The following is a 15,151-nucleotide window of genomic DNA, read 5'->3' as shown; positions in this document are numbered from 1 at the left end:
ATTTTCCAGACACGCTCCCATCCCTATCCAAAGAGGGGTCTAGCAAAAGGAACAACAGCCCAAAAACAGGTCAAGCCCGTGGCCTGTGTTACCTGTTGCAGACCAAAAACCTATCGGATGTGCGGCTCACTAACGAATTTACGGAGCCGGACAACTCCGCGGCGTAGGTAGCCCAACAGATAGATTGTGCAGGTTTTTGAACGATTCATGATTTGTTGTATTTGTTGGGTTACCCAGGCTGCCCTTTAACCAAGTGGTTAGTAGTTCAAGGCTGCTGCCGCTGCTCCACAATGCAAAACTCAGTGGAAATTGTTGTTTGTTTTCGCTGTACATAAATTTGGCACCATTTCTAGCAAAATGGCTGAAGCGCCTGTGACCTTGAACGAGACGCCCATGCAAATTGTAATATACGCATATGTATATTCCCTGGATTGGATAATGAGATAGCTAGAGAGAGAGAGAGAGAGAGAGAGAGAGAGAGAGAGAGAGATAGAGAGATAGAGAGAGAGATAGAGAGATAGAGAGAGAGAGAGAGAAAGAGAGAGAGGGAGAGAGGGTGGCAGAGGGAGAGAAAGCAACCACCCACCCACGCAACAAAAGGAAGAAACAGCGGCGGCATCTATCATTGTTTGTTTGCTCGATTGTTTATTCCATCGACGCGTTCTGTTTGGATGCGAACTTCACCTGCGTCACCTGAGATAAGCAGCGGCATATTCGCAGCTGACGTGTGTTTATAAATATCAATGCAGCGCTGTCGCCAGACAATTATTAAGAATTAAATGTATATATCTATAATTTATGCGTGAGTATAGAATGACAACGGCTGTGTATACCTACGAATCAATTTGTTTCAAACAATTGGAAATGTGCAAACAATTTAAACCAGAAAAGCAACGCGACTAAACTGCTTTCGAAACAAGAGCCCTGCTTTTATACAAATACACAGTCGATAAGTGTACGTAATATTTGGCAAAATGCAACTCAAGAGTTTTGATATGGTTAAATTTTTAAATAAAGCAACAACAAAATAAAGTATATTTACTACGAATTGCAAATTAGTCGGAAAATACCCTAGACAATACGCGCGTTCGCCCACTCGTGATAAGAGGCCAAGCAAAAAAGGTAAAAATAAACGTCGTAGGACCTATGAATCAATTGCCCTGAAAGATTTAGTCGATACGATAAGCTGCTTAACAGCTGGCTCTGCGGACGGGCTGGAGCTTATCAATCGAATTGTCAGAAATCATTTAGATAAGTACACAATTGTGAACTAGTTTTGGGAAAACTTGTTCAAATATTTTGATTGCTGCTGTTTCCATGAAAACGTCGAACATGAAAATTATGCAAATTCATATTTTGGTAAAATTAAATGGATGAAAACAAAAGCCACACACACAAAAAGCACAACCAAGGTAGTAGGCCAATGTTTAAAGCGTATAATTAACACAAGCAAAAGGCTGCTGCAAATTATAATTAAATGTGCATACTAATATAATACATGTGTATTTATTATTGTATATGTACCTATACTTTTGCCATGTTCTTTGATAAAACCGCTTTTAGCATTCGACCTATAAATGTGTATGCAAAGAACGAGCCAAGCGTGCGACTTAAAAACCCACAAAATAAAAAATTGTGCCGCTTTTTGTTGTTTACCTGCAATAAAAATATAAATTTAAAAAAAGCTGAGCGAAACGCAGAAACAAAGTTGCCAAAAATAGAGAGGGGAAGCATGAGACACAACACATTGCCGATAAAACGAAGCCAATAAAATGGAAAACAAACTATAATCTCAGAGATCCAACGAATACAATATACTCTCGATTGGAGAGGTAAACGAACATAAACGAAACATAATTGATCGAACTGTGGGAGTATGTAACTTAACAGTAAACAGTTGAGCTGTTAATATAACATATGTAAGCAACAGCAAATGTTATTGTGCAGCTGCTCAAAATGTGAAAAGGTTATGTGTTAAAAATGTATTGTGAAAATGAGCGAAAGTGTTTGTTGACTCAAATCCCAATAGATTTAACGTCACCCATTACTTTAATGCGATTGATCTAGTTATATTCTGATAAAAAAAAAATTGTACAATTTTATAAACAGTTCATAACAAAGCTGGGAAAGGGTATTTTATAAAAATAAAATAAAATACAGTCTCTATAACCGGTCGTATTAGGGAAACGGCGACTGCAAAATGGTCGATAGCGGCATATCATATGTCAATAGAACATATATTTTTTTATACGCGTGTGTGGGGCAAGAGGCGGACCGCGACGAGGCAAAGCCCCATCGGGGGGTCCAAGTGCAACACAGCGCAGTAGCATTAAACAAATAAGAGGGGAATATATTTATAAAGCGAAACGTTCATAAAGTATAAGTTACGCGTACGTAACCATTGCCCAGGCAACTGAATAAAGTCTTTAACGAAACAAAATGTTGTCTTGAATGGGTTAAAAACGTGTCTACGCTCTGTTTTTCATGCAAGGCAACGAATACATAAATTTGATAAAATTTCTCAACAACCGAGAAACTTGAATCTTCAATGTGCCCAAAAGATTAGCATTTGACGTACGTATTTAAAATCAGTTCCAAGGAATTAACAGTTCCTCTCATTTACGTAAATTATAAAATTCTTTTAGCCGACGCAATGGGTAAATATCAGCATTAACATTCAAATCGGTATTACTTCAGCTATGTAATCAAAAATATTTATTAACTTGCTAGGTCAATAAAATTTATTATGTATATTTATATTATTTCGCGGCCTTGGCCGTGCCAAAAGTTTTTCTACAAATATTTCGCTAACTTTTCGCTGGAAAAGCGTGTCTATTAATTTTGTAACATAATTTTAATGCAAGCTAAAGAAAAACGAAATTTGGTAAACTTGATCCCGCATTTTCCGGGAAGAAGTCATATTTAGTTCGTAATCATAGTCAAGTTAAATATATTTTGGAATATATAATATTTATGCACTATGCACCGACGACTAGATAACCCAAACTTTATAATACGGACTTTTATTGCTCATTTCCATGAAATTGATAAGGAAATAAACCGAGTTCGCTTAACCATTAAATTTATCAACTTATTTGCACAAGGTGCTGACATCTCATTAGAGTACTTACTTAAAATTGGGATCTTCCTAAAAACAAACATTCCTACACATGTTAATCTCTATATATAAAACTGTTTGTCCTGACTGACTGACTGACTGACTGACTGACTGACTGACTGACTGACTGACTGACGACTGACTGACTGATTGGTGATCAACGCACAGCCCAAACCGTAAGAGCTAGGAAGCTGAAATTTTCACTGTAGTTACCTTATGTGATGTAGGTGAACGTTAAGACGGGGTTTCAGGAAATTCCACCCGCAAGTGTGGCAAAATCGCGAAAAACGTTTGTATGTAACTTTTTTGTTTACCATCGGATCGGCCTCAAACTTATTTTCAAAGATCTTTGTTCAAATTCATTTGAGAGGTGTTTCGAAAAATACGTTCCTCCTTGGTGGAAATGGAGGTCAAAGATTTGGTGGGTGACGTTTCGCGCTCAAATTAATTTCCAGAGATCTATAAGAAAAATCATTTGATACGTGTTTCACACTTTTCGCAGAATTCAAACTTCTTCGGGGGGAATGCGACTTAAAGATTTTTTGTGCGAAGTTTTAAGTTGTGTCCGATTTGCTTCAAACTTATTTTCAAAGCTCGCAATAAGAACTTAATGAATACGTATTTCGACGATTTGGAAAATTCCACCCGCAACAGTGGTAAATTGGCGGAAAACGGTTGTATGAAAGTTTTTTGTTTACCATCCGATCGGCCCCAAACTAATTTTCAAAGATCTATATTCAAATTCATTTGAGGGTTTTTTCATACTTTTTGAAAAATCCATCCCTCCTTGGTGCAAATGGGGGTCGAAGATTTGGTGGATGACGTTTTGTGTTCAAATTTATTTCCAAAGATCTATAAGAAAAATCATTAGAGACGTGTTTCACATTTCTCGCAAAATCTAAACTCCTTCGGTGGAAAATCCATTTTTAAGATTTTTTTGGTGAATTTTAAGAGTTTTCCGATTTGCATAAAAGTTGTTTGATTCCCGTCCGATCAGTTTCAAAATCATTTTCAAAGCTTTTTTGATTTTATAACATACGTGCCACGGGCAAGGCCGGGTTATACCCGCTAGTAACACATATTTGAATATTGATAAGACTCACATGTGCTCGAAAAGAACAAGTTACTATTAAAGCAAAAGTAATACCCATTAAAAATTAATAGTTAAGTATGTATCTGGCAAATGCTTCCTGATCAGCAACAACTGACGCGACCATCTAGCCAGATATAAAGACGCCGACTGTATGGACATGATCGGAATATAGTGTCCTATTGCATACGCTATTTATTTTAAGTGCTCGATAACTTCAAAATCGATAAATATCTGGATTTTAGCAGATCTCGTAGATAGAAAAGCAAGAGACACCCAATTTTCTTTTAGGTATACCACGTTTAAAAGACATGTTTACGAACCTAAAGTTTCAAAACAATCGGACTATAAGCAAGAGTATATTTAAGAAAGAATTATCATCAGTGTGTATATATTATATAATTAAAGTCCCATGGAAATTCCGGCTAAGTGCAGGATATCTCCAAGTCGGGCAGCGTCGACTAAAACACTTTAGTAGCTACATTGCAGCTCTTTATGTTAACAAAACAATTTCTTTAACTTGCCGTAAATAAACGCCGGCAACTTCCGACTCTAGCTTAACTTCACTTAAAGCTCTTCGCAAAATAAAAGAGATTTCACTCTCTTTCCTTCTTTTTATTTTTCAAATGCCACGTGCTAAACAACCTTGAAAATTTTTGCAGCTCAAGAAAACTGGCGCAAAAATTCAACCTTGAAAAGCATGGGCAAAGAAAGTTGTTTTTGTTACAGTGAAAACTGCGAAACTGGTTTAGCGACTTTTGATTTTCATGCTCGTAAGTCAATTGACGTCTGTGGAAAACCCAACGAGCAATTTGAATAGCATTCAATTAAAAATGCTGACCACATCATCAACTATTAATGCACACATTCAACCATGTGTACTGGTATCTGTATCTATAACTGTGTCTGTATCTGTGCCTATGCCTGTGTCTGTATCTGTATCTGTATCTGTATCTGCAGCTGCAGCTGTATCTGTATCTATTTGTAGGCGGCAAACAAAAACTCAAATTGCTAAAAGCAACAAACATGAATCAAACAGCGAAAAGTGACTCGAAGAACGCAAAATATGAAATATGCCTCAATTGCATTTTTAGATTATGAATAATGCTGTGCGAAAACCTATGAGAGCTAGCTGCACTGCAGCTGATAAGGAACACGTTTTAGAACAGGGCTAGCCACACAGATAACGCGCACAAATGCAGGCGCTACGTAATAAAAAAATGAAGCATGGGAAAAATTCATCTGGCGTTGAACTTACAACGAAAAAGTGCGCCAAAACAAAAACATCTTACATATTGATATAAATGGAACGAGATCTGGAATTATGCAATTATAATTTGATGCAATTATATACTTGACCGGTAAACAGAATAAACTGTACTTGTCCGCACAAGAGAGCTTTCACTGTACATATAATTGTTTTACTTTACTTGTAATATCATTTTCACTATCTCCCGAGAGCAAATAGTTAATTATTGTTCAGACTTGAGCGATTATCTTTAAAGTATTAAGCTCTGATCTTACTGCCATCCCTTATATTTGCCCTAGTTGGTTCATATCTGAGATTGTAAAAAGTACCGCAAAATCTTGTTAGATAAACAAATTGCAATACCAGAATAATACGCAAGCACACATCTTGATTTTCTTTGTAGGGTTAGCTAAGCAAACAGAACCGCTTGCTAAACAAATAGAGCCAACGATATGGCGACGACGCCGCAGCCATAAGGCGAAAGATAAACAAATTTTTAACAAGATATAGATGTATATATATGCACAAGGTACGCGCAAATAAATAACTAAATATATGGATAGGAATTTGTTGTAGACAAAGAAACAGGAGCAAACAGCTAAGAGAAGTATTAAAGCATGTTACATTTGACGTCACGATTTCACTATACAAATATTTATTCAAATTTATATTTCAACGAAAAGTATCATTTATTGTCAGCCCTTACTAAGCACGATCTTTAGGTGCTTACATATATAAATGAAGTATATGTATATTCAAATATAGGTTATAACAGGCAGTGTTAAATGTATGTTATCGTGTCAGCAAAGCAAACTCATACTTGATATATAATATATTGAAATGTCGTACATATATACGTATATATGTATGTACAAAGTTTCTGTTCTTTGCTGTTGTTACTGCCCTTTGCTTTTTTGCTGTTTCAACATTTGTATTTTGCTTTCCTGTCTGCCTGCAAATCATTTTGTGTTATTTTTTCTACACCCAATCAAAGATATGGTATTATAAATTTGTTGTGCATTTCGCATCACGCAACAGCAAAACACGACATGAGTCAAATATGCCTTTTGTAGCACTGCTAAAAAAAAGTACAACAAATATTTGATTGTTAATGTTAAGGTTTGACATAACATAGTATAAAACTTTTAAACAGCGCCCTATTAAAAGTTCCGTTAATGATTTGCAACTTATATAGTTTATCTATAAAATTCTGTGAGAATCTACAAACACGATATCATATATTAAAACTTCAGTAATCAAACTTTATTTGTTAAATGTCATTAAGTAAAGGGTATAAAATATTTCGGTAAAGGCCAAGAAAAGTTTTCCTTACGTTTTCAATTTTTTATAAGCAATTCGTACACATACACATATGCTTATTCTGTGCCGTTTTTTTTTTGTGCTATTTATTATTGCGCTCATAAAAGTTTAATAAGTGCTTGTGCTTGTGTAAGTGAACTGTTGTGTGTGTGTTGCTTTCAATGTTTGCTGCAACGAAGTCTCCCAGCATCAAATGTCAAACCCGCCCACCAGTTACCCCACCACCAGCCGCATTTTTTTTTATTGGGTAATCAATTATCGTTGTTGTTGCTGTTGTTTTTCTCTTGAGATTTTTAGCCCGGGTACAGGCTAATATATATGATATTAGCAAACAATACCGCACGTAAGCGAAGCATCGATACTTGTATATGTATATGTACATCCCCATACAAATGCATATAATATTGAAAATGTATGCTCTTGTGTTTTATCAGTCCGGCGGCCCACACACTCGCACACATTCAAACATCTGGCAATTGTTTCTTTAAGTGTTTCATTTTCTGCATGATTTTACAGAGCAGCACAGCAGCAGCAGCAGTGATTGATTAAAAGTTCACGCACACATACACATACACATACACATGTATTCCCTCTTGATAAGCCCCATCTCACTCTTTTAACACATATTGCGTTGCAGTTTACTTGCCATAAAGGTGTAAAAATTACACAGCAAGAGAGAGAAAGCAAGTGAGAGGGCTGACTAACCTTATCGCAGCTTATCTGTGAGAAGGCATAGACGCGATTACGACCACAGCAGAAGCAATTGGTCGCAAACGTTAACGGACAGCGGCGTCATTGACACGAAGACGACGACGACAAGAAAAGTAATTTGTCCAAAATGGTAAATGGCAGCACACGGCCAGTGAGAGCATTCGTCTTCGTGTGCGCAACACATTGAACGAAAGAACGAACCAAGACCAGAAGAACAGAACAACCAGAAGATAATGTTGAGCGAGCAGAACGCGCGGTGTGACGCGACGACGACGTCGCTGTCTCGGCCAGAAAGCAAGAGTAGCAAATGTGATTGTGAGAGAGCGAGAAAGAGATGTGAGCTAATATATTCGCTGCTATTGCACTCGAAAATTCTTTTGCTTTTGTTTTTATGATTTTTCCTGGAATTAACAACGAAAGACGATGGCCGGCCACAGCGAGTGCAACTGCAACTGCGACGGAGACATGCGCAGCCAGCAAGAAAAACAATAAGAAACAGGAGCGCAACAAGCAACAACATTAACAGAACGTACAATAATGTCTGCCCAAGTGGCAACACATGATTTTGCATGGTCAGGCACACACACTGCACACACGTGTGTGAATACATACATAAATACATATGCACTTATACAAACATACATATAAGTGTAATGTTAAGTTGAAAATTTATTCAAATTTAAAGACTGAACCATTAAAAAACTTATAATAAATAGTAAAATAAAAATATGTATTTTCCTAGAATTTGGGCCAACGAATTCTCTTGCTACGAGGGGGAAAAGTGCAGCAGCAGCGTTGGCGGCAGCGGCTTTTGGCCCGCCCACGCACAGCCCCCGCCGACAGCATTTGCTTGTTGGTTTTGTGCACAGAGAACGTGCCCGTGTTTTGCTCTTTTCTTTATATTCTATTTACCTTTAATACATAAACAGCTCAGAATGTGTAAACACGTACGAGAATCGTATGCGTGTGTATATGTTGGTATTGGTAGCGACGGCCCCACAACATATATACGGGAACACTAATGCAGAGCAGCAAAGCACACACACACTTAAAAGACACGAGCAGACCGTTTCTTCTGTTTCTTGCTTTTAATATTTTGATATGTATTTGCCGTTTTATTTTTAAATCGTACACACACACATTTACACCACTACACGCACACTGTCACTGGAACACTACTCAACTTATGTTCTGTTTCAAGTCGGGTGCATGAGCTCTCAAAATTATACGTATTGAGCGGGCTACGAATTATAACTATTATCAAATAATATATGTTAGAAATATTAAATTTGTATTACTTTTGCAAAAGCCGCGAGGGCACACCACCAACGCGATTGGACGTACGAACATAAATGTAAAATGGACCTGTTAACGTCAATATCAAACTGATTTACTCAAAATGGCACTGTTAGCGCAACGAACAGCCGTGTGGCCAGACGGCCCGAATTCTGTTTACAGTTAGATATTAATTAAGTTGTATATTTTTGAATTATTAGGAGAGCTTGCATTTATAAGTAGTATTATTGAGTTATATAATGGCGTATATGTAGTTATTTTAATATTTATCTTTGTAGTATGCAAAGTTTGCAACCGCAAGTACGAAAGTAATAATGTGTTGCCCTGTTTTACTGAGTGTTGCTATAACAGGGCTTTCATATCTTTCGAATCAGGATCCAAAAGTCTGCTAGTATACATGTGCACTATTCATAAATACATAAAAGTTTTCGATTAACGTTATCAGATCTTCGGCGAGTTCTTTATCATTATCAATTTGGTTGTGACTTGCGCCCGCTAGACTAACACCATTGTTTTACGGCTATCGAATGTTCTTTAGTAGTTCACTGTGTATTCATTTTCAAGGAAATGCAATTAAAAGCTAATAAATTGATTTTTCGCAAATTGAAATTGCTAAAAGGCTTAAATGCCTGTATGGCAACTCTGTTCACCTGTTGTACGCCAGCCGCCCACAAGGGAGCGGCCATGACTACAATAAATCAATATTCTTTTATTTTACACTATTTAATTATACTGGCCCTTTTTTTCTATTTAGCGACACTCACCTGGTTGTAAGCAGAAGTCCACTTGATAGTTTTTATAATTGTTATATATGTATGTACATATATGTATGGAGCCTTTGCGAGGCTCTGGTAAAACGAAAAAAAAAACTCAAGTTTCACAACAAGTCCAGCATATATAGCACACGAATTATTTAGGAACAGTTAACGAAATATGACTTGCGCTTATACAAAATAATATAAATAAATAATAATTTGTTTTTGCGCACTATTTTTGCACAACTGAACGCGACTAGAGATGGTAGATATGACCAAACGGTGAAGAAGAACGTTATCGGTCTGAAGCTATCGTTGGCGTTGCCACCCTAAGAGGCTCACCAAATAATTTGGCGCCCCTTTTAAATGTTGGACACATGTATTTAAAACATTGTAAATTTATTTTTGCTAATAAAAAACACACTTACATATAATATATTAAAGTATTGGTTTCATGACTGAACATTGGTAAATTACGGAAATTGTATACAATATTTTAACAGCATTTGCTACTCCAAGCCAATTTCTAAATACATTCGACACTTGAGTAAAGTAAAAAGAGCTACAAAAGACAATTACACAATTATTTTAAGAGCTATAAAGTTTTATACATTAAACAGTTATTGTCCAGGTAATGTGCTTAAGTACAAATAAAGCATCAAAATCAATGCAATAGGAGCCTTAAATTTGAAACTTTATACAGATAGTTTTGTTGTTTCTATTTTTATTGTGTTTGTTTACTTTCAGCTTAAAGAAAATAATCGATTACATTGAAAAACAAAAGTAAGCGTTTGTGTATTCTTCATAACTCTCCCACATTTAACAACTAAAAATATCAATCAAATATATAACAATGCTGATGCTGCATAAGAATGCTGCACTAAATCCTTTCATGCTATCGAAACATTTAACTTAAGTGCGAAAGCAGTACATTTTCCTGTTTCTCATTCTGTTGGTGTGTGTGTGTGTGTGTGTGCTAATGAGTATGTGTGTTTTGGAGGCCAGTTGCTACTTCTCGACCCGACCACGCTTCAAGTGGGACAACTCAATAAGCCAAGCCTTGATCAAATCATACGTGGAGAAGCTAATGCCTACGGCAATGGGACCCTTGATCCAGTTCATACTCAGGCCCTTATAGAAGCCGTTTTTGACACCCTCCTCACTGTGGAAAGAGGAAATGTGAATTTAAGGATTTGAGCTATGACTAGGCGTGGCTAACATACCGGTAGATCTTAACAAGCGTCTCCAGTATCGTAGGAAACCGTTCAGGCGCATCTGCACTTACACGCATCGTCTGCATGCGCCGACGAACAATGTCCAGCGGATAGCTGGCCGTTTGTCCGGCCGCACCCGCCGCGGCGCCAAATGCCAGCGAAATGAGAGCATTCGGCTTTGTATTGCCAATAATTTCTGGTAGATTCAAACGATAATCGTTACAAAAGAACAGATGCACATAATCTAGAAGCAGCATTTACCATGATACTCGCGCTTGAGCGTTTCGTAGGTGAAGAAGGAGGTGCCCGCATAGGGTATAACACCCAACACTGTGGCCCAGTAGCCACGGAACAGCGTTCGTGGTCCCTCCTCGACCCAGATATTGGTAAACACTTGACGCAGTGTGCGATACCCCGTGTATCTGTCCGTGACCGCCATGCGAGCGCGCGCCAAATCCAAGGGATACGTCAACGATTGCGATGTTATGCCCGCCAGTGAGCCGGCCACGAAACGACGTCCCTTGGTGCTGTTCGGAGCGAAGGAAATGCACGTAAGTCAGATAAATAAAAGATCCGCTAATCAAATGCAAACTTACTTGGTTCCATTCTGATCGACGTGCAGGATACGCCGCCACTGCTCGTGGGATGTGAACTGAATGGCCGCGTAGGGCACGATGCGCGCCATCGTCGCCGAGTTGCCACGCCAAAGGGCGAGGACGCCCTCCTTGGCATAGGTCTGTTGCAGATAGTTGAGCGATGCCTTAAATGAAAATGGCACATCCTTGCGTATTTGGAAATTGATTTTCGTGCGATCCAGCGGGGCAATTGTTGTTTTGGCTAAAGCACCGGCCGCAGCGCCCGATATCAGACTGATGATCACCTCGTCCAGATTGTTGTGCACTGGAAAGGTAAGTAGAAATGGATAATACATGACTTTTATGCAATATTTGTTTGTGCAGGGTATATGCTAGTCGAACAAGCCCAAGCAAACGTATGTCGATTTACTTGTTTGTGAATCAATTAGAATTGTCTTGATTTTCTACTCAAATACACTTTCAATTTAATTCATTTTAGCGACTCGTTAAACTTGAAATTTTTCTTAAATTGAGAAATTTATAAATCGACTAGAGCTATGTCGGGCTGTCTAAGATAAATGTTAATCTTGTTTAAAAGTTTAGGAGTTATAACTGTTTATACCCTGTACAAAATGAAAAAGAGTACAATGAAATTGTGCAATTGTATGTAACAGGCAGGGGCAGATGGCAAGCAACTGCCATCCCATAAAGTATATAAATTCTTGATTAGCATCAACTATCGAGATGAGCTAGTCAGATCCTTCTGTCCATCTGCCCAGCTGAAGGACTGCATGCAATTCAGAGAGAGAGAGAGAGAGAGAGATACTTGAAATGTGAGTTCTATTGCAATTAATAATAATCGATTTTTTGTCTACTTTTATCTATTTCTATAGGTCGATAAGTATCGATATTTATCCTAGCGAGTTCTTGAGCATGTATCGTAGAGTATTAAAGCAAGAGACTTGCCCTTTGCCATGTTTGCTTTAAATTTATCGATAGTTGCTTATCGACTTTTAAATTATCGATCAAGCACATCTCGGACAGTATGGAAATTATTTTGTCGGACACTAAATCTGAACTTATTTAAGACTGAACATTCCAACAGGTGAAACCAAAGGGATTAGAAAATTAAGCGGCAGTATAGAGTATCTACTGGTCGTGGTGGGGCACTGTCGACATTTCTCTTACCATCTGCGGCCTTTGCGCTCTGATTGGTGGACGCCGCCGTCATTTGCGTTCCAGTTGCGCTCTTGTGGCCATCCTCGTCCTCCGCTGGAGCAGCTGTGTCGTCCGCTGCGGCCGCATTGTTGGCCGTGCCGGCGGCAACAGTGCTGGATAATTGACTACCTGTTGATGTAATGGACATGGCAATGTTGGGCTTCTCCAAAAGGCGGCTCATGGCAGACTGTCAGGGTTAAGGGGACAATTAATTTGGATTATAATTATAATTCCTGGTTAAATGCTTAAGAACTGATATTATCGGCTAATAAAGACCAACAATAGCTCATCAAGATATAAATTGCCAATTTTGGAGTTGCATTGAAGCTATTTTTGGTTTTAAAAAGAAAAAAGCCAGATGACTTGACGAAAGTGGAATTGTACTTTGCTTTGGACTTCTACCGTTTAAAGAGGCTTAGATAAAGAGTTTTGTGATTAGATTGGGGCTCATTAGCAGCGGGTTAAGTTTTGGCTTTAGCTCGTTTTTATTTATTTTATTTACAACAAAATTGTCAGACACACAAAAGGCGGCACACACGCCAGACTTAAATGTATTTATTTAATATGTACATATATAGAAAAGGAAAAATAGAAAAGCTGTTGTTGACACTGAATGTAAACAGCGAAGCAATAGCAACAAATTATCACCAAAAATTAATTTTAACAAGCGTGTGCTGCAATAGCACAGACACCTCCATATACATATATAGATACATACGTACGTACGTGTGCACATAAATAGATACACATTCAAATCCGCACATTTAGCACGCAAAGAGCCTCGTTTGACTTCCGCATTTGCGATTTTCAATTAAGTACCCAACAAGTGAATAGTTTTACCTTGAACAGGTTTTAGCATTAGGCATAAAAGACTATCTCTCGTGATAAGATAAGACGCGGATAACTGCGACCAGACCTAGTGATAAGCATGTAAGAGTTAATAAACTTGGAATATCATATTACATACTCCTAAGAAAGTGAACCATTGCGGTTTTTAGAGGGAATCCAAGTCAACAGATGTTTAAAGGTGTATCAAAATTTACATGGAATTATAATTACACATTCAAGTTTTCCTTTTAGTTTGATGATGATTTGATTGATTGATTGATTGATATGATTTTCACGTACTAAAAGCCGAGTAAATGGAGCTTGACGAGCTTTTCTTCTGTTATGTGCAACAAATAATATTTTTTTTTTTTTTTTTATATCTATTTCGAGACAGTAGTCACTCGCATAGAAGAAATATCCAGAGTTAATTCAAATATTTCAAACATTAATATTGAATAAATATAATGCATGTATTAAGTATTTACACACTTTAATTTCTGTTTTAAAGCAAGGTCGAAAAAGCATTTGATTGATGTTAGAAATTACTACTATACTTTAATTTTAATAATTGAAATAAATGTATTTTCAGGAAATTTTGAAAATTCTATACTTAGAACTTTGTATAAATAGAAAACAATTTCTCAAAAACAATCATTTTAAAAAAATTCTTATTTTTGAACAATTTGAGTTCTAGAAATCTCTAATATACGAGCACACACCAAAATTGTCCTGTACACCTGCAAATCAATTACGTCCCACTGTCTACTGGATGCTGCTGGGTGGCTGGTTAGGTGGTGGGAAAGGGAGGTGGGGGGATTTGCATTGCAACCGGCAGAACGAATGTAAACAAGTTCGTTAAACGTTATTTGTTGTTCGACGCAATGTCAAGGCTGTTGCTTATCCGTGCATAAGTGTGTGCATGCATATACACGTGCATGTGTGCGATTGAGTGCGTTTATAAATAGATTCACTCATATTAGGTTTGCCTAATAGGAAACATGTGGCAATAACAGCTTTGATTCTGATTGGAATGGACTTTGCACCCGGCTCAGTTTGCTGGCAAACGTATGCAAATGCGTATGCGTGATATATATATGTATGCAATAAAGTCGAATCATAGAAACACTTCGCCTTTTTACATTACTGCGTTTCAATTTATTACTCGCTTTTTACGTTATTTGGCAATTCAATGTAATGAAATTCTGATTGGGACTAGCTGGTCAGACAACAGAGCACAGAAAACAGCTGTTGCTTAACTGTGCTTCACTTTCAGCTCACTTGTGCGCCAAGTGTGCCAACCCCCGCAACCCACATTAACACATTACCACATCCAATTGGGTTACAATTCATGCGTTCTGTTTTGATTTTGTTCGCCTATTTATCACGTTTTCTGTTGCCCACAAGCACACACTCGCGCAAGCCTATTATATAATTTGCCAAATTTAGACAGCATTAAATTATGCTGCCAAGACAACAACGATAACACACCTTTGTTTTTGTTGTTAACACAGATTATATGCGTATTTGCTTCTGGCACGCAGCAACAACAGCAACAACGCAGTCGTTTTGCAGCGCACGCACATGCACTCACTAGCTGTGGCTGGCAATTCTGGGCGCCACGCTCATTTATTTTGCTTTAATTCACAACACGTAATTGTTATTATTTAATACATAATAATCATTTGCAGCGCGGCTTTGTCTTTCCGTCTATTCTGACCATTTGACAAAAACATCGAGAACTGTATGAGCACCAGGGCTGCAACGCTAGCGTAGTAAC

At 37.7% G+C, this 15,151-nt stretch overlaps 2 protein-coding genes across 3 annotated transcripts in view; one reads left to right on the top strand and one right to left on the bottom strand.

Moving 5' to 3' along the window:
• LOC135437222 (serine/arginine repetitive matrix protein 1) overlaps nucleotides 1-8,215 on the top strand; it is a 30,668-nt gene extending 22,453 nt beyond the window's left edge. The window contains exons 18-19 of one of the 2 annotated variants that reach the window (XR_010437652.1): nucleotides 7,415-7,824; nucleotides 7,909-8,215. Coding sequence is in view for 1 of the 2 variants with exons in the window: in XM_064695111.1 (XP_064551181.1) it covers nucleotides 7,415-7,428 (14 nt within the window). In the remaining variant the exon portion in view is untranslated. Of the gene's footprint in view, nucleotides 1-7,414 lie in introns of both variants that reach the window. The other variant, XM_064695111.1, reaches the window with a different exon arrangement.
• A 2,045-nt stretch (nucleotides 8,216-10,260) lies between these two features.
• On the bottom strand, nucleotides 10,261-15,110 carry DPCoAC (dephosphocoenzyme A carrier). Its single transcript, XM_064695198.1, has 6 exons — nucleotides 14,863-15,110; nucleotides 12,517-12,733; nucleotides 11,350-11,653; nucleotides 11,015-11,280; nucleotides 10,763-10,949; nucleotides 10,261-10,701 (listed from the first exon to the last, which is right to left on the bottom strand). Exons 2-6 carry the CDS (start codon nucleotides 12,725-12,727, stop codon nucleotides 10,548-10,550), a joined length of 1,122 nt encoding a protein of 373 aa, XP_064551268.1. The 5' UTR covers nucleotides 12,728-12,733; nucleotides 14,863-15,110; the 3' UTR covers nucleotides 10,261-10,547.
• Between the last annotated feature and the right edge of the window lie 41 nt (nucleotides 15,111-15,151).

The sequence above is a fragment of the Drosophila montana genome, unplaced genomic scaffold (assembly GCF_035044405.1).
Source record: "Drosophila montana isolate Dmon_TW-CO22-7 unplaced genomic scaffold, ASM3504440v1 contig_3733_1, whole genome shotgun sequence".
Lineage (NCBI taxonomy): Eukaryota > Metazoa > Arthropoda > Insecta > Diptera > Drosophilidae > Drosophila > Drosophila montana.
Note: the sequence above shows the minus strand (reverse complement) of the source record. Positions and strands in the feature narration are given on the sequence as shown.

Excerpts from the sequence above, each read along its gene's own strand:
- DPCoAC (XM_064695198.1), bottom strand. The coding sequence starts at position 12,727 with ATGAGCCGCCTTTTGGAGAAGCCCAACATTGCCATGTCCATTACATCA. Across the intron at positions 11,654-12,516 it reads GAGCGCAAAGGCCGCAGATG|TGCACAACAATCTGGACGAG; the intron begins GTAAGAGAAATG and ends TTACCTTTCCAG. Across the intron at positions 10,702-10,762 it reads ACGCTTGTTAAGATCTACCG|TGAGGAGGGTGTCAAAAACG; the intron begins GTATGTTAGCCA and ends CTCTTTCCACAG.